This window comes from Carcharhinus amblyrhynchos, chromosome 32 (genome assembly GCF_965287045.1).
Source record: "Carcharhinus amblyrhynchos chromosome 32, sCarAmb.v2.hapA, whole genome shotgun sequence".
Taxonomy (NCBI): Eukaryota; Metazoa; Chordata; class Chondrichthyes; order Carcharhiniformes; family Carcharhinidae; genus Carcharhinus; species Carcharhinus amblyrhynchos.
In genome coordinates this window covers 23,074,930-23,090,034 of record NC_137355.1, presented here as the reverse complement: position 1 = coordinate 23,090,034, position 15,105 = coordinate 23,074,930, and the positions used below count along the sequence as shown (strand labels likewise).

Sequence of the window (15,105 nt, the reverse complement as noted above, 5' to 3'; positions counted from 1 at the left end):
CCAGTGTCTGAGACAATATTTATTCCTCAACCAACTTCACTGAAGCAGATTTTCTCATTATGATCACACTGGGATCTTGCTGTGCACAAACTGACTGGCACAATTCCCATGATGCAACAGGAACTACATTTCAAACTTGGCTGTAAAGCAGTTGAGGATGGGTAAGGTTACGATTGGTGGTATCACTGCAAATCTATTTCTGTATTTTATGCTCCCTCTCCTAAACCTTCCAATGGAGATCACAAACTCTGTTCCCCAAACTCCATCCCAAATCTACCCACCAAATCCCCTGTGGGAAATCACAGCCTGGCCTGAGAGAGAACCTGGGGCCATGGTGAGGCTGTGGCTCGTATTCCAGTGAATGGTATCTCCACATCAGATTGTTTTGTCAATGCGATGCTGCTGTTTTCTGTAACAGGCATTAAAACTCTAAACTCTGAAACATCTCAGAAGACCAAAGAGTTTTCTAGCAGTTTTACCGGCCAGTGGTTTCCAAAGACAAAGATCTGATTGCGGGCAATATCCACCCTGTTCCAGGCCATTGCCAGACTCAGCTGGTCCGGAGCAGATGCATTCGTACCTAGAACAGAGAAACATCATGGATTAAAGCAGGAAAATCCGGATATGGGCGGTGGGGGTGGGGGGGGGGAATGTGAGGGGTGAGGGGGGGGGAATGTGAGGGGCGAGGGGGGGGGAATGTGAGGGGCGGGGGGGGAATGTGAGGGGCGAGGGGGGGGGAATGTGAGGGGCGAGGGGGGGGGAATGTGAGGGGGGGGGAATGTGAGGGGCGAGGGGGGGAATGTGAGGGGTGGGGGGGGGGAATGTGAGGGGCGGGGGGTGGGGAATGTGAGGGGTGGGGGGGGGAATGTGAGGGGCGAGGGGGGGGGGAATGTGAGGGGCGGGGGGGGGGAATGTGAGGGGTGGGGGGGGGAATGTGAGGGGGGGGGAATGTGAGGGGCGGGGGGTGGGGAATGTGAGGGGTGGGGGGGGGAATGTGAGGGGCGAGGGGGGGGGGAATGTGAGGGGCGGGGGGTGGGGAATGTGAGGGGCGAGGGGGGGGAATGTGAGGGGTGGGGGGGGAATGTGAGGGGTGGGGGGGGGAATGTGAGGGGTGGGGGGGGGAATGTGAGGGGCGAGGGGGGGGGAATGTGAGGGGCGGGGGGGGGAATGTGAGGGGTGGGGGGGGGGAATGTGAGGGGTGGGGGGGGGGAATGTGAGGGGTGGGGGGGGGGGAATGTGAGGGGTGGGGGGGGGGGAATGTGAGGGGTGGGGGGGGGGGAATGTGAGGGGTGGGGGGGGGAATGTGAGGGGCGAGGGGGGGGGAATGTGAGGGGCGGGGGGGGGAATGTGAGGGGTGGGGGGGGGGGGGGAATGTGAGGGGCGGGGGGGGAATGTGAGGGGTGGGGGGGGGGGAATGTGAGGGGTGGGGACGCAGGGGGCGATCTGCTAACAGTTCAGAAATCACAAATCTATCCAAAATATTCAGAACTGAGTCAGAAATATGAAGTTAATGAGATTGCAAGTGGTGTTATTATCAGCACATTATTAATCCAAAAACTCAGCTAATGTTTCACTTCTTCACACAAAGGGTTATGAATCTGTGGAATTCCCTGCCCAGTGAAGCAGTTGAGGCTGTTTTTAAGGCAAGAATAGATGGATTTTTGACCAGTAAAGAAATTAAGGGCAGGTGAGCAGGTGGGTAAATGGAGCTGAGTCCACAAAAAGATCAGCCATGATCTTACTGAATGGCAGAGCAGGCTCGAGGGGCCAGATGGCCCACTCCTGCTCCTGGTTCTTAAGTTTCTATGCAATATTTTGGACTATCTCTTTACGTTAAGGTGGCCATGTGCCTGTTCTGAAACAGGCCTGACAATGGGTCTGGGTGAAATGGCTGTTTAAGATAAATAGGAGGAACAGATTGCTGAAAAAAAGGTGCAAGGTGGAGACATTGGCAGCAGCATCTGTGCTTACAGTGTTTAGGCTGCTACTTTTTAAAGTTCCAGGAAGGCGTGAAGAATGTCAAGTTGTAAACAGTTGTGCTTTAAACTGTCCATTTAGTTCCAAGGTAAAAGAGAATTGGGCTCGAAAGATTGTTAATCAGCATTTTACTGGATACAAGGCCCGTGTAATTCATGTTGCCAGGGAGATGGGCTTTGAGAAGGGAGATTTTCCAAGATTGCTTTGAAACTCTCAGGCACAGCTGGTCTGCCAGAATCCAGGAGGAAAAAGTACAGCCAGAGATCAAAAGGTTCATCCTGCAGAAAGATAGGTAGGAGCTCACATTTGGATGGAAAAGACCAAATTCTTAAGGATTTAAACAAGACCGGAAGATTCACCTTGCTTTAGATAAAAGGAGGAATCTGCAGGGAAAACCTTCATTGTGAAGCACAGTTCTGGGGTTATAAGTTACCAAGAGTGGAAAGGAAAATAATGCAAGTAAACTCAAAAGAAGCTGATAATCGCTTGGGACTGAGTCTAGAAAAATTTAATTTCAAAATTAAAGGGCAGTGTAAAATATATCATAGAATTATAGAATCCCAACAGTGCAGAAGGAGGCCATTCAGCCTATTAACTCTGCATCAACTCTGCAAAAGAGCATCTTTGGTTGTGTTAAAAGTAAAAGGGAGAATTTGGTTCAAAAGTATAAACTGCCTAAAAAGCAGCAGTTAGCCACAGTGCTTCTATTAATTTATTACAGTAAAAGTCTTAAAACATTAAATTTTTGTCATACACCTTTCAGTAATTAACTGGATGTTAATTTCTTTCTTTAAAGGGTTGATGGTCTCTATTGTGATGGTACCAGCTGATTTTTAACCAATCCAACTTTCCAAAGCATTTTAAACATTCACCCACACTCGCCCTTTGCTCCCAGTGCACCAAACCCCAAGAAACAGAGACCGAGAGAGAGAGAGAGAGAGAGAGAGAGAGAGAGGGAGAGAGTGTGTCTAATTACTTAAATAATTAATCAAGGAGAAACTGGGAGTAACTCCTGAAGCCCAGGTGGAAGATGGAAGGGAACTGAGCCAATGCTCTTGGGGATTATTTCACAATATTAAGCATTTCGCTTGGGGAGATTCTGATGAAAGATATTTTAACCCCGTTGAGGGAAACAATGGGAGGATTGAGGATGAGGAATGTAAATAGAGAAACGGAGGAGACATCTTACCTTTCAGCAATGCCGTTAAAATGGCAAGATCAATGTCTTGTTGTCCTTCTGAACCCATTCGAAAAACTGTGATCTGTGAGAGAGAAAACAACCTCAAGATTTGACCACTGTCACCACAACTGGCAGATGGAATACAATGTTGGCAAGTGTGAGGTTATCCACTTTGGTAGGAATAATGGTAGGAAGGACTATTACTTACGTGGCGAAAAACTGCAGCAGGTGACGGTGCAGAGGGACCTCGGGGTCCTTGTGCACGAATCGCAAAAACCCAGCTTGCAGGTGCAGCAGGTGGTCAGGAAGGCAAATGGGATGCTGGCCTTCATAGCGAGGGGGATTGAATATAAAAGTAGGGAGGTCTTGCTGCAGCTGTATAGGGCACTGGTGAGGCCGCAGCTGGAGTACTGTGTGTAGTTTTGGTCGCTGCACTTGCGCAAGGATATTTTGGCCTTGGAGGGAGTGCAGAGGAGGTTTACTAGGCTGATACCGGAGTTGAGGGGGTTGAGCTATGAGGAGAGGCTGAATAAACTAGGCTTGTACTCGTTAGAGTTTAGAAGAATGAGGGGAGATCTCATTGAGACGTATAAGATGATGAATGGGATGGATAGGATAGAGGTGGAGAGACTCTTCCCGCTCAGAAAGGACAGCAGGACTAGAGGGCACAGCCTCAAGATAAGGGGGGGGGGCGGTTTAGAACAGAGTTGGGGAGGAACTTCTTCACTCAAAGGGTGGTGAATCTCTGGAATTCTCTGCCCGTTGAAGTGGTGGAGGCTGCCTCGCTAAATATATTTAAGACGCGGGTAGATAGGTTTTTGGTAGGCAAGGGGATTAAGGGTTATGGGGAGAAAGTGGGAAAGTGGAACTGAGCCACGACAGATCAGCCATGATCTTATTGAATGGCGGGGCAGGCTCGAAGGGCTAGATGGCCTACTCCTGCTCCTATTTCTTATGTTCTTATGTAACTGCAGCGACAAGCTAATGGGTTAACCTGAGCCCAGGGAAGAGTTAGTGGGTTAACCTCAGCCCAGGGAAGAGTTAATGGGTTAGCCTGAGCCCAGGGAAGAGTTAGTGGGTTAGCCTGAGCCCAGGGAAGAGTTAGTGGGTTAGCCTGAGCCCAGGGAAGAGTTAGTGGGTTAACCTGAGCCCAGGGAAGAGTTAGGGGGTTAACCTGAGCCCAGGGAAGAGTTAGGGGGTTAACCTGAGCCCAGGGAAGAGTTAGGGGGTTAACCTGAGCCCAGGGAAGAGTTAGTGGGTTAACCTGAGCCCAGGGAAGAGTTAGTGGGTTAACCTGAGCCCAGGGAAGAGTTAGGGGGTTAACCTGAGCCCAGGGAAGAGTTAGGGGGTTAACCTGAGCCCAGGGAAGAGTCAGTGGGTTAACCTCAGCCCAGGGAAGAGTTAGTGGGTTAGCCTGAGCCCAGGGAAGAGTTAGTGGGTTAGCCTGAGCCCAGGGAAGAGTTAGGGGGTTAACCTGAGCCCAGGGAAGAGTTAGTGGGTTAGCCTGAGCCCAGGGAAGAGTTAATGGGTTAGCCTGAGCCCAGGGAAGAGTTAATGGGTTAGCCTAAACATTAATTAATCAGTAGAAGGATCAGCTGGTATAATTGCACCAACCCATAAGGATATGAGGCCATTAAATATCTTTCCATTTTCCTCACCCAGCTTCCCACAAGTCATCCATCTGTCACCCGACACATTAACAACCGGCTGTTTGGTCACAGATGGCCTCACAGCTAAGCTGATTACCCGTGCTGAAGGGGAGTTTGGTTATAGAATTGCCCTGCTGAGGCCAAACCAACTTGGAGACAAATATAGAGAGAATTTGCAGCAGTAAAGGCACAACGGTTTATGGCACAATATAAATGAATCACAGAATGGTTACAGCGCAGAGAAGGCCATTCGGCCTATTTTGTCTGATCTGGCACTCCAAATAAGCAATTCACCTTGTGTCTTTCTCCATAACACTGCAGTCTTCTGCATAATCAGCCCAGCATTCACATAGACTCAACAACCCAGTGTTTACACACTCACACACTCACACACAAAACAGCCCAGTGTTTACACACACACACACTCACACACACACACTCACAAACACCAGCCCAGTGTTTACACACACACACACACACACACACACACACACACACACACACACACACTCACAAACACCAGCCCAGTGTTTACACACACACACACACACACACAAAACAGCCCAGTGTTTACACACACACACACACACACACACACACACACACACACACACTCACAAACACCAGCCCAGTGTTTACACACACACACACTCACACACAAAACAGCCCAGTGTTTACACACACACACACTCACACACAAAACAGCCCAGTGTTTACACACACACACACTCACACACACACACTCACAAACACCAGCCCAGTGTTTACACACACACACACACACACACACACACACACACACACACACTCACAAACACCAGCCCAGTGTTTACACACACACACACACACACACAAAACAGCCCAGTGTTTACACACACACACACTCACACACAAAACAGCCCAGTGTTTACACACACACACACTCACACACACACACTCACAAACACCAGCCCAGTGTTTACACACACACACACACACACACACACACACACACACACACACACACACTCACAAACACCAGCCCAGTGTTTACACACACACACACACACACACAAAACAGCCCAGTGTTTACACACACACACACACACACACACACACACACACACACACTCACAAACACCAGCCCAGTGTTTACACACACACACACTCACACACAAAACAGCCCAGTGTTTACACACACACACACTCACACACAAAACAGCCCAGTGTTTACACACACACACACTCACACACACACACTCACAAACACCAGCCCAGTGTTTACACACACACACACACAAAACAGCCCAGTGTTTACACACACACACACACACACACACACACACACACTCACAAACACCAGCCCAGTGTTTACACACACACACACTCACACACAAAACAGCCCAGTGTTTACACACACACACAAAACAGCCCAGTGTTTACACACACACACACACACACACACACACACACACAAACACAAACACCAGCCCAGTGTTTACACACACACACACACTCACACACACAAACACAAACACCAGCCCAGTGTTTACACACACACACAAAACAGCCCAGTGTTTACACACACACACACACACACAAACACAAACACCAGCCCAGTGTTTACACACACACACACACACACAAACACAAACACCAGCCCAGTGTTTACACACACACACAAAACAGCCCAGTGTTTACACACACACACACAAAACAACCCAGTGTTTACACACACACAAAACAGCCCAGTGTTTACACACACACACACACAAAACAGCCCAGTGTTTACACACACACACACACAAAACAGCCCAGTGTTTACACACACACACACTCACAAACACCAGCCCAGTGTTTACACACACACACACACAAAACAGCCCAGTGTTTACACACACACACACACAAAACAGCCCAGTGTTTACACACACACACACTCACAAACACCAGCCCAGTGTTTACACACACACACACACAAACAGCCCAGTGTTTACACACACACACACACACACACACAAAACAGCCCAGTGTTTACACACACACACAAACAGCCCAGTGTTTACACACACACACACACACACACACAAAACAGCCCAGTGTTTACACACACACACAAAACAGCCCAGTGTTTACACACACACACAAAACAGCCCAGTGTTTACACACACACACAAAACAGCCCAGTGTTTACACACACACACAAAACAGCCCAGTGTTTACACACACACACAAAACAGCCCAGTGTTTACACACACACACAAAACAGCCCAGTGTTTACACACACACACAAAACAGCCCAGTGTTTACACACACACAAAACAGCCCAGTGTTTACACACACACACACACAAAACAGCCCAGTGTTTACACACACACACACACAAAACAGCCCAGTGTTTACACACACACACACACAAAACAGCCCAGTGTTTACACACACACACACACAAAACAGCCCAGTGTTTACACACACACACACACAAAACAGCCCAGTGTTTACACACACACACAAACAGCCCAGTGTTTACACATACACACACACACACACACACACACACACACAAAACAGCCCAGTGTTTACACACACACACAAAACAGCCCAGTGTTTACACACACACACACACAAACAGCCCAGTGTTTACACACACACAAAACAGCCCAGTGTTTACACACACACACAAAACAGCCCAGTGTTTACACACACACACACAAAACAGCCCAGTGTTTACACACACACACAAACAGCCCAGTGTTTACACACACACACACACAAAACAGCCCAGTGTTTACACACACACACAAAACAGCCCAGTGTTTATACACACACACACACACAAAACAGCCCAGTGTTTACACACACACAAAACAGCCCAGTGTTTACACACACACAAAACAGCCCAGTGTTTACACACACACACACAAAACAGCCCAGTGTTTACACACACACACAAAACAGCCCAGTGTTTATACACACACACACACACACAAAACAGCCCAGTGTTTACACACACACAAAACAGCCCAGTGTTTACACACACACACACACAAAACAGCCCAGTGTTTACACACACACACAAAACAGCCCAGTGTTTACACACACACACACAAAACAGCCCAGTGTTTACACACACACACACACAAAACAGCCCAGTGTTTACACACACACACACACAAAACAGCCCAGTGTTTACACACACACACACACACACACACACAAAACAGCCCAGTGTTTACACACACACAAAACAGCCCAGTGTTTACACACACACAAAACAGCCCAGTGTTTACACACACACAAAACAGCCCAGTGTTTACACACACACAAAACAGCCCAGTGTTTACACACACACAAAACAGCCCAGTGTTTACACACACACAAAACAGCCCAGTGTTTACACACACACACACACACACACAAAACAGCCCAGTGTTTACACACACACACACACAAAACAGCCCAGTGTTTACACACACACACACACAAAACAGCCCAGTGTTTACACACACACACACAAAACAGCCCAGTGTTTACACACACACACACACAAAACAGCCCAGTGTTTACACACACACACACACAAAACAGCCCAGTGTTTACACACACACAAAACAGCCCAGTGTTTACACACACACACACACACACACAAAACAGCCCAGTGTTTACACACACACACACACAAACAGCCCAGTGTTTACACACACACAAAACAGCCCAGTGTTTACACACACACACAAAACAGCCCAGTGTTTACACACACACACACAAAACAGCCCAGTGTTTACACACACACACAAACAGCCCAGTGTTTACACACACACACACACAAAACAGCCCAGTGTTTACACACACACACAAAACAGCCCAGTGTTTATACACACACACACACACAAAACAGCCCAGTGTTTACACACACACAAAACAGCCCAGTGTTTACACACACACAAAACAGCCCAGTGTTTACACACACACACACACAAAACAGCCCAGTGTTTACACACACACACAAAACAGCCCAGTGTTTACACACACACACACACACAAAACAGCCCAGTGTTTACACACACACAAAACAGCCCAGTGTTTACACACACACACACACAAAACAGCCCAGTGTTTACACACACACACACAAAACAGCCCAGTGTTTACACACACACACACACAAAACAGCCCAGTGTTTACACACACACACACACAAAACAGCCCAGTGTTTACACACACACACACACACACACACACACACAAAACAGCCCAGTGTTTACACACACACAAAACAGCCCAGTGTTTACACACACACAAAACAGCCCAGTGTTTACACACACACAAAACAGCCCAGTGTTTACACACACACAAAACAGCCCAGTGTTTACACACACACACACACAAAACAGCCCAGTGTTTACACACACACAAAACAGCCCAGTGTTTACACACACACACACACAAAACAGCCCAGTGTTTACACACACACACACAAAACAGCCCAGTGTTTACACACACACAAAACAGCCCAGTGTTTACACACACACAAAACAGCCCAGTGTTTACACACACACAAAACAGCCCAGTGTTTACACACACACAAAACAGCCCAGTGTTTACACACACACACACACAAAACAGCCCAGTGTTTACACACACACAAAACAGCCCAGTGTTTACACACACACACACACAAAACAGCCCAGTGTTTACACACACACACACAAAACAGCCCAGTGTTTACACACACACACACACAAAACAGCCCAGTGTTTACACACACACACACACAAAACAGCCCAGTGTTTACACACACACACACACAAAACAGCCCAGTGTTTACACACACACACACACAAAACAGCCCAGTGTTTACACACACACACAAACAGCCCAGTGTTTACACACACACACACACACACAAAACAGCCCAGTGTTTACACACACACACACACAAAACAGCCCAGTGTTTACACACACACACACAAAACAGCCCAGTGTTTACACACACACACACACAAAACAGCCCAGTGTTTACACACACACACACACAAAACAGCCCAGTGTTTACACACACACAAAACAGCCCAGTGTTTACACACACACAAAACAGCCCAGTGTTTACACACACACACACACAAAACAGCCCAGTGTTTACACACACACACACACAAAACAGCCCAGTGTTTACACACACACAAAACAGCCCAGTGTTTACACACACACACACACAAAACAGCCCAGTGTTTACACACACACACACAAAACAGCCCAGTGTTTACACACACACACACACAAAACAGCCCAGTGTTTACACACACACACACACAAAACAGCCCAGTGTTTACACACACACACACACAAAACAGCCCAGTGTTTACACACACACACACACAAAACAGCCCAGTGTTTACACACACACACACACAAAACAGCCCAGTGTTTACACACACACAAAACAGCCCAGTGTTTACACACACACACACAAAACAGCCCAGTGTTTACACACACACAAACAAAACAGCCCAGTGTTTACACACACACAAACAAAACAGCCCAGTGTTTACACACACACAAAACAGCCCAGTGTTTACACACACACAAAACAGCCCAGTGTTTACACACACACACACACAAAACAGCCCAGTGTTTACACACACACAAACAAAACAGCCCAGTGTTTACACACACACAAAACAGCCCAGTGTTTACACACACACAAAACAGCCCAGTGTTTACACACACACACACACAAAACAGCCCAGTGTTTACACACACACACACACAAAACAGCCCAGTGTTTACACACACACAAAACAGCCCAGTGTTTACACACACACAAAACAGCCCAGTGTTTACACACACACACACAAAACAGCCCAGTGTTTACACACACACACACACAAAACAGCCCAGTGTTTACACACACACACACACAAAACAGCCCAGTGTTTACACACACACACACAAAACAGCCCAGTGTTTACACACACACAAAACAGCCCAGTGTTTACACACACACACACACAAAACAGCCCAGTGTTTACACACACACACACACAAAACAGCCCAGTGTTTACACACACACACACACAAAACAGCCCAGTGTTTACACACACACACACACAAAACAGCCCAGTGTTTACACACACACACACAAAACAGCCCAGTGTTTACACACACACACAAAACAGCCCAGTGTTTACACACACACACAAAACAGCCCAGTGTTTACACACACACACACAAAACAGCCCAGTGTTTACACACACACAAAACAGCCCAGTGTTTACACACACACACACACAAAACAGCCCAGTGTTTACACACACACACACACAAAACAGCCCAGTGTTTACACACACACACAAAACAGCCCAGTGTTTACACACACACACAAAACAGCCCAGTGTTTACACACACACACACACAAAACAGCCCAGTGTTTACACACACACACACACAAAACAGCCCAGTGTTTACACACACACAAAACAGCCCAGTGTTTACACACACACAAAACAGCCCAGTGTTTACACACACACACACACAAAACAGCCCAGTGTTTACACACACACACACACAAAACAGCCCAGTGTTTACACACACACAAAACAGCCCAGTGTTTACACACACACAAAACAGCCCAGTGTTTACACACACACAAAACAGCCCAGTGTTTACACACACACAAAACAGCCCAGTGTTTACACACACACAAAACAGCCCAGTGTTTACACACACACACACACACACACACAAAACAGCCCAGTGTTTACACACACACAAAACAGCCCAGTGTTTACACACACACAAAACAGCCCAGTGTTTACACACACACACACAAAACAGCCCAGTGTTTACACACACACACACACAAAACAGCCCAGTGTTTACACACACACACAAAACAGCCCAGTGTTTACACACACACACACAAAACAGCCCAGTGTTTACACACACACAAAACAGCCCAGTGTTTACACACACACACACAAAACAGCCCAGTGTTTACACACACACACACAAAACAGCCCAGTGTTTACACACACACACACACAAAACAGCCCAGTGTTTACACACACACACACACAAAACAGCCCAGTGTTTACACACACACACACAAAACAGCCCAGTGTTTACACACACACACAAAACAGCCCAGTGTTTACACACACACACAAAACAGCCCAGTGTTTACACACACACACAAAACAGCCCAGTGTTTACACACACACAAAACAGCCCAGTGTTTACACACACACACAAAACAGCCCAGTGTTTACACACACACAAAACAGCCCAGTGTTTACACACACACACAAAACAGCCCAGTGTTTACACACACACAAAACAGCCCAGTGTTTACACACACACAAAACAGCCCAGTGTTTACACACACACACACACAAAACAGCCCAGTGTTTACACACACACACACACACACAAAACAGCCCAGTGTTTACACACACACACACACACAAACAAAACAGCCCAGTGTTTACACACACACACACACACACAAACAAAACAGCCCAGTGTTTACACACACACACAAAACAGCCCAGTGTTTACACACACACACACACACACACACACACACACACACAAAACAGCCCAGTGTTTACACACACACACAAAACAGCCCAGTGTTTACACACACACAAAACAGCCCAGTGTTTACACACACACAAAACAGCCCAGTGTTTACACACACACACACACAAAACAGCCCAGTGTTTACACACACACACACACAAAACAGCCCAGTGTTTACACACACACACACACAAAACAGCCCAGTGTTTACACACACACACACAAAACAGCCCAGTGTTTACACACACACACACAAAACAGCCCAGTGTTTACACACACAGAAAACAGCCCAGTGTTTACACACACACACACACAAAACAGCCCAGTGTTTACACACACACACACACAAAACAGCCCAGTGTTTACACACACAGAAAACAGCCCAGTGTTTACACACACAGAAAACAGCCCAGTGTTTACACACACACACACACAAAACAGCCCAGTGTTTACACACACACACACACAAAACAGCCCAGTGTTTACACACACAGAAAACAGCCCAGTGTTTACACACACACACACAAAACAGCCCAGTGTTTACACACACACACACACAAAACAGCCCAGTGTTTACACACACACACACACAAAACAGCCCAGTGTTTACACACACACACACAAAACAGCCCAGTGTTTACACACACACACACACAAAACAGCCCAGTGTTTACACACACACACACACAAAACAGCCCAGTGTTTACACACACACACACAAAACAGCCCAGTGTTTACACACACAGAAAACAGCCCAGTGTTTACACACACACACACACAAAACAGCCCAGTGTTTACACACACACACACACAAAACAGCCCAGTGTTTACACACACACACACACAAAACAGCCCAGTGTTTACACACACACACACACAAAACAGCCCAGTGTTTACACACACACACACAAAACAGCCCAGTGTTTACACACACAGAAAACAGCCCAGTGTTTACACACACACACAAAACAGCCCAGTGTTTACACACACACACACACAAAACAGCCCAGTGTTTACACACACACACACAAAACAGCCCAGTGTTTACACACACACACACACAAAACAGCCCAGTGTTTACACACACACAAAACAGCCCAGTGTTTACACACACACACACACAAAACAGCCCAGTGTTTACACACACACAAAACAGCCCAGTGTTTACACACACACACACACAAAACAGCCCAGTGTTTACACACACACACACACAAAACAGCCCAGTGTTTACACACACACACACAAAACAGCCCAGTGTTTACACACACACACACACACACAAACAAAACAGCCCAGTGTTTACACACACACACAAAACAGCCCAGTGTTTACACACACACACACACACAAAACAGCCCAGTGTTTACACACACACACACAAAACAGCCCAGTGTTTACACACACACACACACAAAACAGCCCAGTGTTTACACACACACACACAAAACAGCCCAGTGTTTACACACACACACACAAAACAGCCCAGTGTTTACACACACACAAAACAGCCCAGTGTTTACACACACACAAAACAGCCCAGTGTTTACACACACACACACACAAAACAGCCCAGTGTTTACACACACACAAAACAGCCCAGTGTTTACACACACACACACACAAAACAGCCCAGTGTTTACACACACACACACACAAAACAGCCCAGTGTTTACACACACACACACACAAAACAGCCCAGTGTTTACACACACACACAAAACAGCCCAGTGTTTACACACACACACACAAAACAGCCCAGTGTTTACACACACACACACAAAACAGCCCAGTGTTTACACACACACACACACAAAACAGCCCAGTGTTTACACACACACACACACAAAACAGCCCAGTGTTTACACACACACACACAAAACAGCCCAGTGTTTACACACACACACACAAAACAGCCCAGTGTTTACACACACAGAAAACAGCCCAGTGTTTACACACACACACACACAAAACAGCCCAGTGTTTACACACACACACACACAAAACAGCCCAGTGTTTACACACACACACACACAAAACAGCCCAGTGTTTACACACACACACACACAAAACAGCCCAGTGTTTACACACACACACACACACAAAACAGCCCAGTGTTTACACACACACACACAAAACAGCCCAGTGTTTACACACACACACACACAAAACAGCCCAGTGTTTACACACACACACACACACACAAAACAGCCCAGTGTTTACACACACACACACACAAAACAGCCCAGTGTTTACACACACACACACAAAACAGCCCAGTGTTTACACACACACACACACACAAAACAGCCCAGTGTTTACACACACACACACACAAAACAGCCCAGTGTTTACACACACACACACAAAACAGCCCAGTGTTTACACACACACAAAACAGCCCAGTGTTTACACACACACACAAAACAGCCCAGTGTTTACACACACACACACAAAACAGCCCAGTGTTTACACACACACACACACAAAACAGCCCAGTGTTTACACACACACACACAAAACAGCCCAGTGTTTACACACACAGAAAACAGCCCAGTGTTTACACACACACACACACAAAACAGCCCAGTGTTTACACACACACACACACAAAACAGCCCAGTGTTTACACACACAGAAAACAGCCCAGTGTTTACACACACACACACAAAACAGCCCAGTGTTTACACACACACACACACACAAAACAGCCCAGTGTTTACACACACACACACA

General features: G+C 46.9%; 1 protein-coding gene across 8 annotated transcripts in view; it reads right to left on the bottom strand.

Annotated features, from left to right (window-relative positions):
* trpm1a (transient receptor potential cation channel, subfamily M, member 1a) overlaps positions 1 to 15,105 on the bottom strand; it is a 97,413-nt gene that overhangs the window by 38,274 nt on the left and 44,034 nt on the right. For all 8 annotated transcript variants that reach the window (XM_080216143.1, XM_080216144.1, XM_080216149.1 and 5 more), the window contains 2 exons: positions 3,167 to 3,239; positions 480 to 580 (listed from right to left, as the gene is read on the bottom strand). In XM_080216143.1, coding sequence (XP_080072269.1) covers positions 480 to 580; positions 3,167 to 3,239 — 174 coding nt within the window. The remainder of the gene's footprint in view (positions 1 to 479; positions 581 to 3,166; positions 3,240 to 15,105) is intronic.